Source organism: Netta rufina, assembly GCF_964035555.1.
Source record: "Netta rufina genome assembly, chromosome: 21".
Classification (NCBI taxonomy): Eukaryota; Metazoa; Chordata; class Aves; order Anseriformes; family Anatidae; genus Netta; species Netta rufina.
The window spans coordinates 1,281,399-1,298,099 of NC_140145.1; the positions used below are offsets into that span (position 1 = coordinate 1,281,399).

General features: G+C 43.0%; 2 protein-coding genes across 3 annotated transcripts in view; both read right to left on the reverse strand.

The window, feature by feature from the left end:
• The window catches only part of HSF5 (heat shock transcription factor 5), a gene marked incomplete at both ends in the record, with an annotated part of 30,960 nt that extends 23,099 nt beyond the window's left edge, over window positions 1–7,861 (reverse strand). Inside the window, 2 exons of the mRNA XM_084299922.1 lie at window positions 4,036–4,407; window positions 7,273–7,861. Coding sequence (XP_084156048.1) covers window positions 4,036–4,407; window positions 7,273–7,861 — 961 coding nt within the window. The remainder of the gene's footprint in view (window positions 1–4,035; window positions 4,408–7,272) is intronic.
• A 6,429-nt stretch (window positions 7,862–14,290) lies between these two features.
• MTMR4 (myotubularin related protein 4) overlaps window positions 14,291–16,701 on the reverse strand; it is a 53,101-nt gene continuing 50,690 nt past the window's right edge. For both annotated transcript variants that reach the window (XM_084299364.1, XM_084299365.1), the window contains exon 19: window positions 14,291–16,454. In XM_084299364.1, the coding sequence (XP_084155490.1) occupies window positions 16,277–16,454 (178 nt within the window). In that variant the 3' untranslated portion in view covers window positions 14,291–16,276. The remainder of the gene's footprint in view (window positions 16,455–16,701) is intronic.

The following is a 16,701-nucleotide window of genomic DNA, read 5'->3' on the forward strand; positions in this document are numbered from 1 at the left end:
TCCTTTTGAGACAGTATTATTTTAAGTGCTTACAATGTTTCAGTAGAGAAATACATATCAATTATAATCTTTGCTGAAGACACAAAGGCTACAGCTCTACCAGTAAATTTAATGCATCCAGATCTGTTCTCTGGAACAGACTCTGTTAATAACATTAAAATTTCTTACTCTTCCAAGTCAAAATAACCACATCCAAACTGCCTGTTGGGAATGGTCCCTTGCCCATGCCAACTGCAAAACTTAGCACAGTACTTTCCAGGCAGAGTGCTAACTAGCAGTCTAATTCTAGAGCGGATCAAGACACCCAGGCTCTTTTACCTGCGAAGTTCAATATACTAACATAGGCACAGATAGATATGCCTAAGTTCAGCCATGGTCTCAGCGGAGGCATACCTTGCCAAATGCATCTGGGAGTTAGAACCTAAACATAAACAAAATCTGAGAACATGAAAATAGCTTCATGCTTATAGCTTGATGTATACCCATTTGCCCTGCATGATTTCCTATGTTCTAACAGCACATGCCAGCTCAGGAGAGTTCCCAAACAAATACAAATACAGTATGATCAGCAGCAGATCTTTTCCACGCTTGAACAACCATAGTAATTTCTCCAAAGATCTGTTGGAAATTGAAGGAAAACATATACCTCTCTATGTACTCAAGATAGCAATAGACATTGATAAACAGTGTTAGCAACTCAGCTGTGCCACAGGGGATGAGACTGACACTCCAGCTTCTTCCATTCTTCTCAAGCACAGGCTACATGCAAAATACCAGGGAAGAACCCTGAAGACCACCTTTTCAGTGTGACCTTATCATGTCAGTTCACAATGTTATGCTTAAGGGAAGTGAGATGACTCAGTTTTATGAGTAACAGTACCAAAGCTGTGCAGGAAATTATGGAAAGCAACTGTGCCTCTTCTTGTCAGATCAATGAACATGTCATGATGGACCTGAATGCAACAGCTGTGCAAGCTGTGATCCTTTACAAACCAAAAGACTGATGAGAATGAGGATGACATCCAAGGTCTCTTCCATAAAGGAAAACAGGAAATGTCTTAGACATTTAGGTGGGATTAATTGCATTACTGCTACAGTCTACCAGTTTTCAAAACTAGTCATCTGTGCTCTCTACACCATTGATACAGAAATAGGCTCATCAGAAAGATAAGAGTTGTCTTCCAAAGGTATATATCTAAGAAAGTTGGAATGACTCAACATCTGGGAGGTGCCTGTTTCTCTTTGCTGAATATATATAATCTGACAAGCCCAGGCACATACAATTCAATATTATACATTCAGACGAATCTTAGGCAAGATGAATCCTACTACTAGTTTTACAAGTGCATTACTAATGCATCCAGTCTGCTTTTGTCAAGGGAAAATACCGTGCTATTTATGCTGTGTTAAAACACAGATGCTATATTTCCAGCTGTTTATTTAAGATACCCCTTCTGACTAACTCATACGTGAATTTTAAGCTTTACATATGAGAAAAGATAAATATATATTTATCTTAAGAGAGAACGTACCATTCAGAATAATATGACTACTCCTAAGCTATCACTCACCAGAAAGGTTATCATATGTAAATGAACTCTACAGCCACAGATGTATTCAGAAGACATGAGTGGACCTGCTGTATCAGGTAGCACCAATAAGTAATGTTTCTCACATAGTCTCATTGACTTATTTTTCATTATTAGAATACTCAAGCTTCACTACATTTCTTTTATGCAATCCTACTACTATCAAAGGTTTTGCAGTTAGCTGAAGTTGCAGAACTAAATTCTTAAAACAACTATTCTCTAATACTAGAGAAAAAAAAATCCAGATGAGCATCTAATTTTATTGCCTTTCCAATAAGAATCATAATGAAAAAAAAAAACAAGGAAAACTTTTGGTTTCTTAAGTTAACAAAGAAATTTGAATGTACATAGTGACAACCTGTTGACAAAGTTCTACTTTGATTTAATGGCACTACAAAAACATTATGTTCATTATAAGTGAAATGAAGAGAGTCAACTACAAGATTGGACATAGATTCTTTAGTCCTGTCACTCATTAAATACATACTTTAAGATTAACTATCACTTTTCAAATAAGCTAACCTTGGTTCTGTGCTCTCGAGATGAAGGAAACTAGACTTTTTCATGTGGACATATGAAAAAATAAGCTTTCAGCATTCTGTAAGGTACAGTATACAACAAAAAGGATAGCAGAGAGATGAAGAGATACACAGGAAAAGAAGTAAAAACAGTGTCCAAAGTAGCAGTGAACATGAAGTAGTTTATAAAACAGTCAAATGTCAATTTGACTTGTCAATTACAAACCTTTCTTCTCAGAAGTACTAATGAACTCATTGGAGTTTTCAAAAGTCTCAGACTCCATACCTTTCTCTATTTTTGTTTGAATTACACGTTAATTTTCATACCTTGCAAAATTTGCTTTTATCATGCTTTCCCCCTGCTAATGATTCTGTCTGTGCTTTTCCCATGCTATTGCAAAGAGAGAAAAGATTTTTGAGCACCATAACTGATTTCTTCTTTAAACTTTTATAACTACAGTGAGACATATTAGTGTCATCCAGTTCAGAGATCTACAGAATCATGTCTAAATCTAACCTAGTCACGCTCAACTCCTCTACAGTCAATACTGCAAAATAGGGTGGGATCACTCATTTCCTGGTAGTGCCTAAAACAAAGTCTAACACAAGCCATATGAACCAAACCCTAGAGATGTCCATTTCCTTTGTTTGACTATGGACGAGGTTTGGGGGACAAACTGAGATATAAGCATCTAAAATTGAAGAAGATGAATCTCAGCCTATGCTCTATGTCCAGACAGAAGCAAGAAGTAGGGACCATTTCCGACCTTAAGCTTGCATGCTCATGTCACCCTGCTCCTTGGAGGAGCTTAATAACTTGCAGCTTGTAATGTAGGCACTAGCTACCAGTAATCTTTATAAGCAGCACAGGGCAAGGGACATATGACAAAAGTTCCCTGTCTCTTAAACCTTTACAAACATACACAGGATTTGCATAACTCCTCAGAATCCTTCCTTAACCAGTATGTAACGGAAAGTAGTGATTATTGTTTGAAACATGAGCTAATATTCTCTGCAGAGGTCTCAGAAGATACACACAAAAGATGTGAAGATTTCATTGTGTACTTGTTGGAGAAAGACAGCAGCTACCACATGCAGGATTTCTAAACAGGGATATCTGACTCATGAAGGTGCAGCTGCCAAGGGAGGAACAGGCAGAAAGTGAGAGTAATAACTGAGTTTTAATTTGTTCAAGGAAAGAGTCACTATGTTCTGAAGTTCTAGGGAAAGAAAAAACTAACAAAGAGAAGCCCCCCAAACTTCTGCATGTTTTATTGCAGTTCAAAGCAAAGGCAGAAGATTAATTAGCTTCAACTACCTTCTAGGAAAAACAAAAACAAAAACAAAAACAAACAACACTTGTCTGTAGGAAGACTGAAAAGTTTAGCAGAACTGTTTTAGACAATAGAAGGTAGTCAAGACTTTTGTAACTCTTCAGTCTTAAGTGCATAAAAATACAACATTGAAGAAGCTAGAAAAAAAAAAAAAAAAGAGAGAGAAAATAACACAGATTACAGACCAGAATTAAATTTTCTGCAGAAGACTTCTGAGTGATCTTCAGCTTAAAAAAGTTACTTGGAAAAATGTAGGACTGAGGAGTATCATATTTTCAACAAGTTATCAGTGGTTTAGTATCATCCCCCTCAGTTTTCCTTTATTTAAAAATAAATAAATAAATAAATAAAAAATTAGGCTAACACTGACTAGTTGTGGACAAATACTTTTCTCCTCACTGTCAACAGAGAGGCTACATGGAAAATCACCACAGAACACTCCAAATCTAGAGGAAGGGCAGGAACTTCAAACAGGAAACGTTTTTATTTTAAAAGGTCTCTCATCCTCTTAGACTTTAAAATTTCTAATTCTCACTTGAAATACACATGACACAGCATTATAGAAAAGTTATAACTTTTAGAATTTTTTCTCACCTGTTGGATAATAGGTTTGTGAGAACTGCATTGAAGATGTGTAGCTGCTGTATTTTGGAGGGGACGTGGCAATGGCTTGAGACCGCTGCTGAAGTGGCACAGAAGAGGTGCTGGGCTGTAGTGTGTACGTGACCTCTGTTGGAAACCTCTGGAGTACTGGAAAGGCAACCCCTTTATCTGAAAAGGCTGGGGAAGCCTCATGTCCTGGAACAAACCCAAGAGAATTCTGCCACGTTCTGGAAGGGACTGGAGTCCGATCTAAACTTTTTGACGGTAACGTGCTGTGGTTGTGGGATGAGGCCGATATGTAAGAGTAAGGAAATAAACTGTCTTGATGATAAGGTCCATGAAACTGTCCTACAGTCAGCAGTCCTGCATTGGGTACAAAATTTAATAAAACAAGTGTGAATGAAAGGAGTTTTCACAGGTAATGAAAGGTAATACGGGGAGCCAAGGCTCTAAAACATTATTTGGGAAGACAACACTTCTTTCAATATACTTAATCCAGAAACTGACTGTATTCTTCCACCTGAACATACGGTAACAGCTGCAGTGGCACATGGGTGCAGTGTCAGCACACAGTAGTCTATGTAGCATTTCTCCATAAGCCTGCAGTAACCAGTTATCTGTATTTATAAATGTAGTATAATGAACATATAATGCATAATAAACTAGTAAACCACACTAAACCAATTTTAAAAGTATTGTGTGTTAAATCAGACAGTATATTAAAAATAAAAGATGAAAAACAAATCATAAAGCCGGAATATATGAAACTCCAATGCTGAAAGCTCAAAGACAGCCAAAGAAAGGCAATGTCAAAATCCTCCAAGTGGTTTTGAAATCCAAGTTCATATGTTTCAGGGCAAATCATTTAATTTGTCAAGGAAAAAAGAAATGATAGAAACATTTATTGTTGAATCTGAAGAAAGAGCTGTAGACAAGGGTATAAAAGCAACTGTTTCTTCCCAAGTGCCATTCATCGTACTAGCCTCTTGTTCTCTAGTATGAAAAACTAAAACTGCAAATTAGCACTGGAGGAAGCCAGAGATGCATATCACTTGGCTTCTTTGTAAGTTACAGAAGGACTCCAGTGATAATGAAAAAGGGAAGTATTAGAAGTAACCCGTAAAAGAAAAGAATAATGAATTTGTAATCAAGATCTTGCATCAACACTTACAGATAAGGCATTTTCACTTAGAACTTGTGGTTTTGTTTGTTGTTGTTGTTTTATAACTTTTGGAAGTGTTAAAAGTTTAAAACAGCTATTTTCCTTAGCCAGGTTATGCCCCAGTTTGATTTGGATTTTAATATTTCTGCATGAACAACCAAGTCTTTTTCAAAAAGGAGAAGGAGAAAGAAGGCTACAAGCTTTGTAATTCATTGTTGTGTATGTTTAAAGAATATCCTTTCTTCTATACACAGCCTTGCTTTGATTAACATCAAAGATCACTTGTCATTTTTAAGTCAACTTTTTTCCAGTCAGCATAACTAGTTCAGTTTAGATACTGATACGTCTTATGCCATGACGACATAGTTTCTATTAGATTTTTTGCTGACATTCTCAGAACACTGACTATAAAAGTCAGAATGCCTTTATGCTCATTGAATTCCTAAAAGAACTACCGTATTTATGACTTTTCCACAGTGCTGTGTATAGCTATACTAATTATAAGCTTAAGAATGGTTTGCATCAAACTAGACTTTTTAAAAAACAGCTTCGCGTTTACCTCTTTCACTCTTCTGATAGGAACTAACTCAAGAAATGGGTAACATACAGTCATTATTCCACAAGTTCTTATTAAACCATTAGGAATCACTAAATAAATACTACCTGCCCCCTAAACATTAGTAAGAGTTTATGTATAGGACTGTTTATTTCCTGTCCAGTATTTTTACCATATAAAAACAGTGAACGAAGAGAGTATGAGGATTCCTTTCTTCCTATTTTACCTTTGGATAGGGAAATTAAGATTATCTAGTTTCAGGTTACAATTATCAGGTTACAATGTACCAGTGCGTTAACAGGAATTGTTCCTGGACATTTAACACAGAGCTACATGTTGCAAGACATTTGGAACAGACTGACACTTTGCAAACAAAAATATCTTCCACCTATCACATTACCTCATACTTAAAGCAAAGTAAGACATGCCCCTAGTCAGTACAGAACAGAGTGCACAGTAAATTGTCAGCCTGTCAGAACTCGATTGCTATAAAAACTGATGTTCTCTTTTTCTTTCTAGAAACTCAGACTCCTAGAGCAAAAGCTCTCTAAAAACTGGGACAAAAATGCACCCATAAAAACAGACGGGGGAAAAAAAAGGCTGTGTTTTCCTTAGGATTTACTCTATCAATGGCCTGTAGTACACCAGTTCAGACCTGATTTCATTGAAGGCCTCCGTAATTACTTATCTTAGCCTTGAAAATGTTGAAACAAAATCTTTAAATGCTTCCTAGACTCAATATTGAAGCAAGCTTCTTCCCTTCCTAGAAGTTTCTTTTTGTTTCCTTGCTATTACAGGTGCAATTCCACTCACATTACAGAAAACACCACACAATTAGATTACAGTTACTACCTGGAAACAACAACCAAGAATAAATATCAGGATACCCTGACCTGCCCTCAGTGAGGGCTGGTACTGCAAGAGGCAGTACACCATCTGCTTTTTCCTTTCTGGTTGCAGAGTCCTGCCACTTCTCCCACCCCGAGCCTCACAGTTCTGCACCCAGGTCAGCCCTACAGGGGCAGCCCCTGCTCTTCCCTTCAGGGCACGGTGTACAGCCAACAACTGCAACGAAGATGATGGCAATGTGTGGTCACGGGAGCTGGGAGCAGGACTGCTCTTTGGGTAGCAGCCCATGGTTGGGTCAGGCTGAGAGCACAGCAAACGAGGACAACGCCAACTATAATTCTCCTGCTCTTATCTGGAATTTGTGGAATGATCCTCCAAGAGCTCAGGCTTGTCTTGGAAAACTCAGACCCTCTCAAGGAGGGTTAGGAAGATAATAAAACATATTCTGAGGCTTTCTAACAATGTTATGTTCCGTTCAGCTTTCACCCTGTCATTCGATCCTCTTTACAAACTATTCTCTCTTGGGAGCGGCCTGTCAGAAATCTTACAACCAGGCCTTTTCTCCTCTACGAGGCGAAAGCTCGTGGAGCATCCCCGCCGCCGCGCCGGGAGCCGTGCCCCGCGCCCCGCCCGGCCTCCCGCAGGCCCCGCCGCGCCTCACCGGGCCGCTCGGCCTTGCCGGGCGTCGAGGGCGGCAGCAGCAGGTCCCCGTGCAGCGAGGCGCCGAGCAGGCGCTGGAAGCGGTTGGGCGGGCGGCTCGTCACCTCCAGCCCGGCCGCCAGCTTCGCCTTGTTGGCGCTCGTCAGGCGCTTGAGGTGGACGAGGAGGTCGGGGCGGTCGCGGCGGAAGTGGGGGCTGTGGAAGTGGTGCAGGGGCCCCCCGGAGCCGCCGTCGCCCCCTGGGCCCAGCCCGGGGCCGGGGCCGGGGCCGGGGCCGGTCCCCGCCGCGCCGCCCGCGGGCCCCATCACCACCTTGCGGAAGCCGTAGAGGTTGAGCTGGCGGATGAAGCTGGTGAAGTTGGTGGTCTTGAAGAGATCGCCGGCCCCCGCCGCCCCGTCGCCGCCCGGCCCCGCGTTGCGGCCCGGCCCCGCGCCCAGCAGCTCGGACTCGAAGAGCGGCTGGTCGATGAGCAGCCCCTCGCCGCGGGCGTCCCAGCGGATGGAGCGGAACAGCGGGCTGTTCACCAGGCGCCACAGCTTGGCCGGGAAGTTGTTGGGGTTGATGGGGGCGGGCAGCAGCGGCTCCTCCATGGCGACGGGACGGGCCGGGCCGGGACGGGGCGGCCGCTCACGCCCCAACGGCCGCCGCGCGAGGGCCGCCGCCGCCGGGCAGCACCGGAGCCGTCCCGCGCCACCCGGCACGTGCCCCCCGCCCACGACGCGCCGGTTCCCCCGCTCCCCTCCCGCCCCCCCGGGCTCCCCGGCACCGCCGTCCCCTCGGCGCCCCCAGTGTCCCTCCAGCCCCGCTGGTTGCCCCCAGCGGCCCCCGGTCCCCCTCAGCCCGGCCGCTGGCGCCTTGTCCCCGTCGCCCCTTCGGCCTCACGCTGTTTCCCACTGGTTCCCCTCAGCCCCTCTCGGTCCCCCCACAGTCCCAGCGTCCTTCCAGTGCCCCCTGGTCCCCCTCAGTCCCCTCAGTTCATCTCAGCCCCTCTCAGTTCCCCATGGTCCCTCAGTGCCCCCGGTCTGGTTCAGCCCCTCTCATTCCCCCCGTAGTTCCGCCGTCCCCTCAGACCCACTGGTTTCCCGGTTCTCCTCAGCCCTCTCAATCCCCCTCATCCCCCCGTCAGTCCCCCTCAGTGCCGCTTAGCCCCGTTGATGGTCCCTCATTCCCGATGTCCCCTCAGCCCCTCTCAGCTCCACCACCCACTCAGCCCCAGTGCTATCAGGGGCTCCCTGTGGGTCCCAGGAGGAGAGAGACCGAACCCCAGGGGTTGGGGCTGCTGCTGCTGGAACTGCCTGTCTGCATCCCCAGGCAGTCCTGAGGGCATCATCCAAAGCACAGGTAAGTGCGCTACTATCAGCCCAGATGCATGGAAACAGGTTAAAAACACCAGGTGCTGAGGGAAACTATGGCCTGAAGGGGAAGTCCAGCCTCATAAATGGCTCAGCGAAGGAGGAGTACTCATGTGCTGAGGGAGGCTGCCCACTTCTCCTCAGAGCAGCTTACTCAGGAAAGCGGGTCAGCTTCCACAGAAAGTGATTAACTCCTGTGGGGACTGATGGCTTGTGCCCAGCCTGTGCAGGAGTGCACTCAAAAAGAGGTTGGTGAGACAGATGATGGCTTGTGCTCCTCACCTTAACTTCTCTGGAGCTGCTGTGAGGGACTGCAGGACTATGCATCTGCTGGTGTGGGCAATACTCAGGGGGAATTCAGTGCTGATAGAAGCCTAACCTCGTACCCAGTGATGGTCGCTGAAACAATGTTGCTGGTCACAGAAATTGTGATGTTACAGTAGGTCTATAAAAGTGTCAGCTCACAGCTGTGTCAGTGCCCAAAAAGGAAAAGAAAGTGAGTTTAGACGGGATTGGAAAAGGAACAGAGATGAAAACACAAATTTTCACTGTGCCTTAAAAGTGAACATGTGCAGCTCTCATCTCTCCCACTCCAGAACTGTTTTAGTAGCGTTAGAATTGAATAGAGAAAATCAGCATTGAGGATATGAATTAACTTCGACAGAAGGAAACACTGAAGAAGAGATTTTCAGAGCGGTTTTGACTATGTGAAGGTGGGTAGTAAAATTATAAGTAGTGTAAAGAAAGTGAACGTGACTAGTAGAATAATTGGGAGAATGTCAAATAAAATAAATCAAGTTGGGTGCCTACAGGGAAACTGGGTAACTAATTGCTATGGGATGTTTTGGATACCAAAATAGGATTTGGCTGAAAAAAAATTAAAAGACCAGATATATTCACAAAGTGAAGTACATCTATGGCTCTTAAAGATGGCACTTGTCACTAGTAGTCCCTGAGTCATAGATTGGTGGATGATCAGCGTTCGTACCAGAGATGTGTTAGTACATGTATAGCCTCTTAGGCTCTTCTCAGAGCTTCAGCTGCTAGCTGTGATTGGAGACAGGCTCCACAGGACTTATTTCTAGCCTAGTACAGTCATTCTTAGAATTTTAGAGAAAGAACCTCTGCTATGAACCAAAAAGGGAGGAGAAAAAAGGAGCTGGGAAAGGAAGAGAATGGTAATCTCTGTCTGCATCCCATTTATGGGTCATCAGCAATGAAAAAGACATTCCTCTATCTTTGGCTGTCCTCAGAGCAAGACAGTGAGAAGATCAAACAGCTGCACATCTTGTGGCCTTAAGTACATTATTTGATAGTTGTCATAAGATTTCTTTAACTGAAATAATTTTTAACGCTTTGGTTTACAGTACAGCCCCAAACCACCACGGCAAGTGAAAGTGCAGTAAATCATAGAAAGGTTGAATAAGCTGTGATGGGAAACTGTTCTTATTTGTAACCTGAAAGCAAAATCATTCTGCTCTTCTGCATAACTGAAGTGAGGAAAAAAACTGTACTTAAATATTTTGGGATATGGTCACTTCAAATTAAAGCAGACAGGTAAAATAAGAAATGGGTCAACAGAAAGTGATTGTTAGGAGGGATTAAGAGATGATTTTTGCCCCTTTTCTAGCAGACTGATTACTACTGTGTCCTGTGCCTATCTTTGTCAGATTTATTCTGAGTCAGTATTTCTGAGTCGGTATTCTGAGTCAGTAGCAACAGCAGGAAATAACAGAAATTTTGCCAGCATTGTTGTCAAAGCTAAAATCCTGGACCATGGAAGAAGTTGCTTTACCCGAGGAACTAATGGCCTACAGTTCTAGTTGAACTCATTAAACCCATGTGAAGATGAAGCCATCTTCCCAAGGGGCTTTGCATTTTTATTTCCTCAGTAATAATTTATAATTTATCCTCTTAAGAATTATGTAATGGTTGCTCAGTGTCAACAGCTATAACTTTGAAGTGAAGCATACTGAATGCAAACTTGAAAATCAAGAAAAAGTCCACTTCACAAAATATTTTCTCAGCATTCCTGAGTCTGTCTCTTGTACTATGTCAAAGAAATTATTTAAGGCTTCTCTTTCCCTGTGCAGGAGTGCAAGAAGACTATGACTGCCTGAAGCTGAGATAGGTGAGGTTTTTTTATGTCAACCATAACTCTTGTCACACTCAACAATATGTAGTCCATAAGTAAAATGCAGAGAATGAGTCTCTAAAACTAAGAAGTCCCTTTAAAGTATTTCCTTTCGTACTTTGCAGCTGAGACCATAGCTGCAAAACAGATGACTTTTTAAAGATGGAATGTTTTTTCATCAGCTTCCAGAATGCTGCCTGCTCCCAGCAAAGCCGTGTCTTGCACCTTACAGTGCCTCACTACTCATGCCAGGTCACACGAGACAATCTTACAGCAGATGTGGCAGGAGGTAAGCTGAAGGAAACAGCTTCATAGCTCTCTTATAGCTGTGTCACACAGATGGGAGTGTGCTTGACTCGCCCAGCAAGCCTGACAATGAGAAGGTAATGATCCTTTTAGCTGTCTTGGTAGGTCAACCTCTGAACTGCCCATGTTTTAGACAGTGTAGGTGCCCCTCAGAATGTTTCTGGGGAACACTGAAAATTTGCTCTTACTTGAACCAGATCAATAATAATGAAGTGCTTTTCAGCAGGAAACGTAGCTCAGTCAAAAGCTGTTGGACAGTGCGGGATCTAGAGGTAGCTTTGTCAGCTGACAACAGTGCCTAGCATTTTCAGCCAGCCTTACTGCTGCTGCTTCTCTCTTTCCCTGCACAGTTTTATCGCCCCTCCAGACTTCACTCAACACCCACCTTGACACCATTCCAGCCCCACTCTGACTTACATCATTCAGTCTTCCCCAAACTAGCAATGCTCCGGGTCTGAAAAGACGGGCAGAGTACAATCCACCTGGCAGCACAGGTTCTCCCCTCATGGTGGTCCTAGTTTCCCTTACTCGCAGCTTCAAGTCTGGTAGCACTACTGCTGCCTCCACAATTCAATCACCAAATGAGAACTGCAGTTCTATGCAGGAATTCGTTGCAGAGATTCTTGTCCCTGTTGGATTTATGGACTATTGAATTTGTTCCTCTTTAGTTGCTCACCTGTTACAAGTCTTTGATGTTGCATGCCTCCCTTCTTTCAGTAGAACTGACTTTTAGCAGATAGTTGACTTATCCTTACCATTCATTCAAAAGGAAGATGCTCTGCGCAGTGTATATACTGAAACCATTAAGCCAGGCCTGTCAGTCTTTACTTCTGATACAGTTCTGCCAAATGCTTTCCTTTTGGCAAGTGCCTTTGCAGCCATTAAAAAAAAATAAAAAATGTTATGCAAATCTAAAATAAATTTGCATTTTTTTAAGACCATGAATGAAAATGCTTTGTTCTTATATTTTCTTGATGTATGTCCTTGGTATACAAATATATCGATTTTTGTACAACGTGATTACTTTGTTAGAAGGTGACAGGGAGCACTTTATTGTCTAACTGTGAAATAAGGCTACAGTCACAAAAGGGAAGTGGCAGTTGTAACACCGAATATTTTGTTCCAGGTCACATAAAACACCTAAGTACCCCCATAATGAAGGCTTACCCTTAAGCTGCTGTCTTCTCTCATGAACACGTAACTTAATAGGCCAGTCCAGCAGGTTCGCACAACTGGCTGTTCAAATGCAGAGGTTGACACAGGTTCTGAACTGGCTTTGTTTTCAGTAAGAAAGAATAGGATACAGACATGTCAGTAAAATATATGTTTGCATGGGAGACTAAAGCTGCATGACTAACCTAAACTTTGTGAGACCGAAGATGTGTGTGCTGCTTTCAGTAACTCTTTGTAAACATACTGGAGACTGCATACAGCATCTTTCATCTAAGGACAGTTTAATATATATATGTTAGTATGTACTTAAGAGATACAGAGATACTCAAGGTACCATAAATAAATGGCAGTGGCCAAAGTTCACTTTTACAGAAGCATAACATTTTGGGAGAGCATTGTACTTCTATTTAACTGTTGAAAATGGAATGACCAGAAGCACATCAAACACACCTCAGAAAGCCTGCATCTGTCTTGACTGTCTTGCACTTTAAACTTGCTTCCTGTTCAGTACTTGCAGGGTTCACAAGAAGGCCATATATCGCATTCCTCTTTTTTTCCCTCTTTCATAACCAAGGCTTAACATGTCTCTTTACATCTGCTGCAGTTTTAGCATTATCTACTAATGGCTTAGCAGATGAATAATATCTAACAATCACAAGCTTGACCTGACTTCTCACTACACCTAAATCTATGTTTATTTTGTTCAGTGGCTGGTATTATAGTACATCATACGCAGTTCCAGTTGTTAATTTGCTAAGAATTCATGGCAGTTAGTGCACTGATAGGGGAAAGCTTTGATCTTACTGTTTGTGCTAGGTTTAGACACATTTCAGTGTGCACAGATAGATTACCTCAGCCTGAACATGTCGGCAAATTATGGCTTTATATTGTTTAAGTGATAATCCTTTGTTCTGTGCTCAATGCTCATGAATGTTAAGTGCCCTTGCTGGCATTGCCAGCCTGACACTGTAACAGTTACAAGTGTCTCAGGCAAAATGCCTATACTCAGCTTTGAAGGCACAGAGGGAAATTCTGCGGAAGTACTGTTTCTTCTGGTGAAGGAATGCCAAAAGGGTCATACAACAGTCCCAGCAGCCAGTCTTCCACTGCACAGAAAGATGACATCAGAACTGTTAAGACCACAGCCTGGAAGTTAATTTGTTCTTCCTTGTAGAAACATCATTCACGGTTAACATTCAGAAGCATTGCCTTCAAAGATGACCTTCTTTTGTATGACTGTTTCAAGAGCAAAGGTTAATTTTTAAATGTGACTAGCTATCTTGCTGCTGTTTTCTAATACAACCAAGTGTTTAGGTACCTGCCTGACCTGAACTATTGGAGTAGTTTTATGAGAGGCCTATTCAATTTTAAGATCCCTGGATGCTTTCTAAAAGTTTCACTCCAGTTCTACTACAAACTGTTACTTACCTGCATCACCCTTGGCAGATCAGGCTGACTAAGCAAAACAGTCCCCAGCTGCCATTCTGCATAGAGGAATGCAACCAACTGCCAGATGCAGAAGTGAAACTGGCAGGAAAAAGCTCACCAAATTGCAAGGAGAGAAAGTGGACCATTGCTTCTACCACAGATTGGAAGTTGGGGACTAATCCAGCTATGCAGAAGCCTGTGAAACCATCCCATCCCTGAGGATGTTCAAATCTAACATAACTTACCAGGTAAAAGTGGTACAAACATGTTGAAAAGCTACAGAATCCTCCCTAGCAGCTCTTGTTTAGAAGAGAAAAATTCCTCACCCAGTCATTAAAGGAGAGGCTGGAGGAAGTTGGCATCTTGGGTAGCCACAGGCTTGTCTGGTAAAGAATACAGAGCCTCAAATTAGAAGACTATGACATAGCATGCTTTGTGTCCTACTCTTGATTACTATTTGTGAGAAGGGATACTAAATTCCTAACATACCTTAATGAAGGGAAAGGGTAGCAAGTTACAGCCAGGGAAATGATGAGTAAGATTACACCACAAACTAAAGAATGGGTCCAAACACAGCAGCACTAATATAGAGATTTTATTTCAACTGTATTGAGTTGTACAGCACATTTTGTTTGTCACAATGCTATCAAACTGATTTTAGAGTTTTTGGCCAGCACATTGTGACACTGAAACTCACAAGAGCTAAAAGCAGTTTGGACTAATGGCCTGAACGGAAGAGCCAGGAGTACCTAGTTTCTGGCTTCCTTATTGCTTGCAGTCATTCCAACATGTGCAAAACAGGAACAAATCCAAATTCTTCTGCCAGCCCAATGGTTACTCTTCCATGTCTGGCAATGACTGCAAGGTACAAGGCAAGGGAGAATCTGAAGCAAGGTGCCTTCTCTTCCCAAAGCCATATTGGTTGTTCCCAGTATGGAAAAGAAGCAGAGTCCAAGTAAGTACAGGGTCTTCAGATGATGCTAGCTTTACTTGCACTATTGGGACTTACAAAACCAGAGGCTGACATATCAAAGTACAGGAAAGGGTCATTATTCCGTTCCCTCTGATAGAGATGACAAACCAATAGCAAAAAATCTGGGAGATCACAACAGCATGAAGTACTTTGCCTTGTTATTAGACCAAATGCCCTCACAAGTACTCCCTTCCCAACATATAAAGTCTCAGCTCATGACATATTACAGAATACATAGTACATTTTTATATTGTTGGAAAGAAAACTTGCATTTCTGTAAAGAAATGTCCCATGTTCAAACTCTTCTTCCTAAAGCAGAAAGCTCACCCGAAGCCCACTTTTTTCCTAACCCCAGTTCAATTGTTAACTCTTTTTATTTTTGGAATGAGTTGGGATTTCTGTTCTCTAGTTTAATGAACAAGTAGAGAGGCAATTACAAGTTGGCAACTCTGAACTTCGACCACTGTACAGGCAACAAAAAAAGATGTCAAATTCAAGAGGCATTTTAGGTAGCACTGGGGCAAAACAGAGATATTGTTTCCACCACTGAACAGATGCCACATGTCATGTTTATCACTGTAGCTTGGTTGTACATCCTGAAGTGAAAAGCACAGACTGTAGTGTCTATGTCAGCCAGTGTCTTTCCCCACCCCCATTTTGGTATCTGCTTCATTCTCCCTTCTTCGGGTTACATTAAGTGCACAGAAATATATAGCAGCATTTGGACTGAAACCCTCACATACACCAGACAGCACATTCCAGGAGGTAAAACAACACATTATGGCCTATACCCTCAAGGTATCAAGTTTTCAGGATAAAGAGCAGTAGGAAGTGGAGAGCTGAGGGCAGAAAAGGGGAGGAGGAGCAACACAGGAACACAAGTTCTGTTTCCATGCCAGAAGAAGATCAGGGTGCCATTCCTGTGTTAGCACCAGGCTGTGACACTACTGCAGACAAAGCAGACGGGCAGAGCAGGAAGTGAAAAAGCCAATCTCCCATCTCCCCACATTGTTGGGGGGCAGGGACAGTCAAGTGCATTCACCAATCCTAGTGGAGCATGAAAACGGGTGAAATCTGCTCAGCCCATTTTCAGCCAGAATGAATTTCTCTTCAATGCTCAAGAGAAAATCAATTAGTGATGGCTAATGAGTCTTGTTCACCAAGCTGATCACAAATCACACTCATGGAAAGAGAATCTACAGACCTGCTCCAGGCTGAGACCCTTTCAAAGCACATGGTACCACCTAGAGTCTGCCCTCTTCCTTGTACAGCAGCTTGCCTTTGTTGGGGGAATTGGTTCTAAACATGCCTTTCTATTGCTTTGGGGGTACTTTGCACAGGCAATATCTGTGAAAACATTGCTTTCCAGCCCACAAAAGAAAGAGGTTGCAATCCCCTCTTTAGCCCTAGGTAATCAGACTACAATGTACGGGCCCACTGGTACCAGAGTGGGGACACACACCGTACTCCAATCTGAGCTCCTCTGCTCCAGACTGATAGTAAGACTGTTGAAGACAGTGCATTCAAGCTTGGTGTTTAAGTGTTGCACCAAAGGCCTTCACAATTACAGTGGAGGCAGAGTCACCCTACAAACCCATGAGAGAAAAGGCTGGGCTTAGACAGGTCCCTTGTCTGGCATTCAGCTGGAAGCTGTGGCGATGGGCTTCTTCAGATGTTGGCTCATGAGCTCCCTGGCACGAGACACTTGGATGTGGTCATAACAGGAGTTGCAAACGAGGACAGGGTCATACAACTGCTGATCAGGGATGGGCAACTTCAGATGGCAGCAACCGGCACAAAAAACATTCCCACAGTTCCTGTGAAGGAGCAAGAAAAGCAGTGAGACGAGAGCTGGGAATGCCACAGCAAATCTCAGCAAGTGCAAAGGACCAAGTTCAGGAGTGAAGTCTCAGCCTTACTTACGACTAGTCAGCATGTTTCTTAAAAAATAACGTGGTTCCCAACACAATCTGGCTGGCTAGCACTAGAAAGGGACTAGTAGGCAGTACTACCCAGAAAAAAGATCAAAGACCAAAAGGATCAAAAAGGAAATGGAAACAAGGA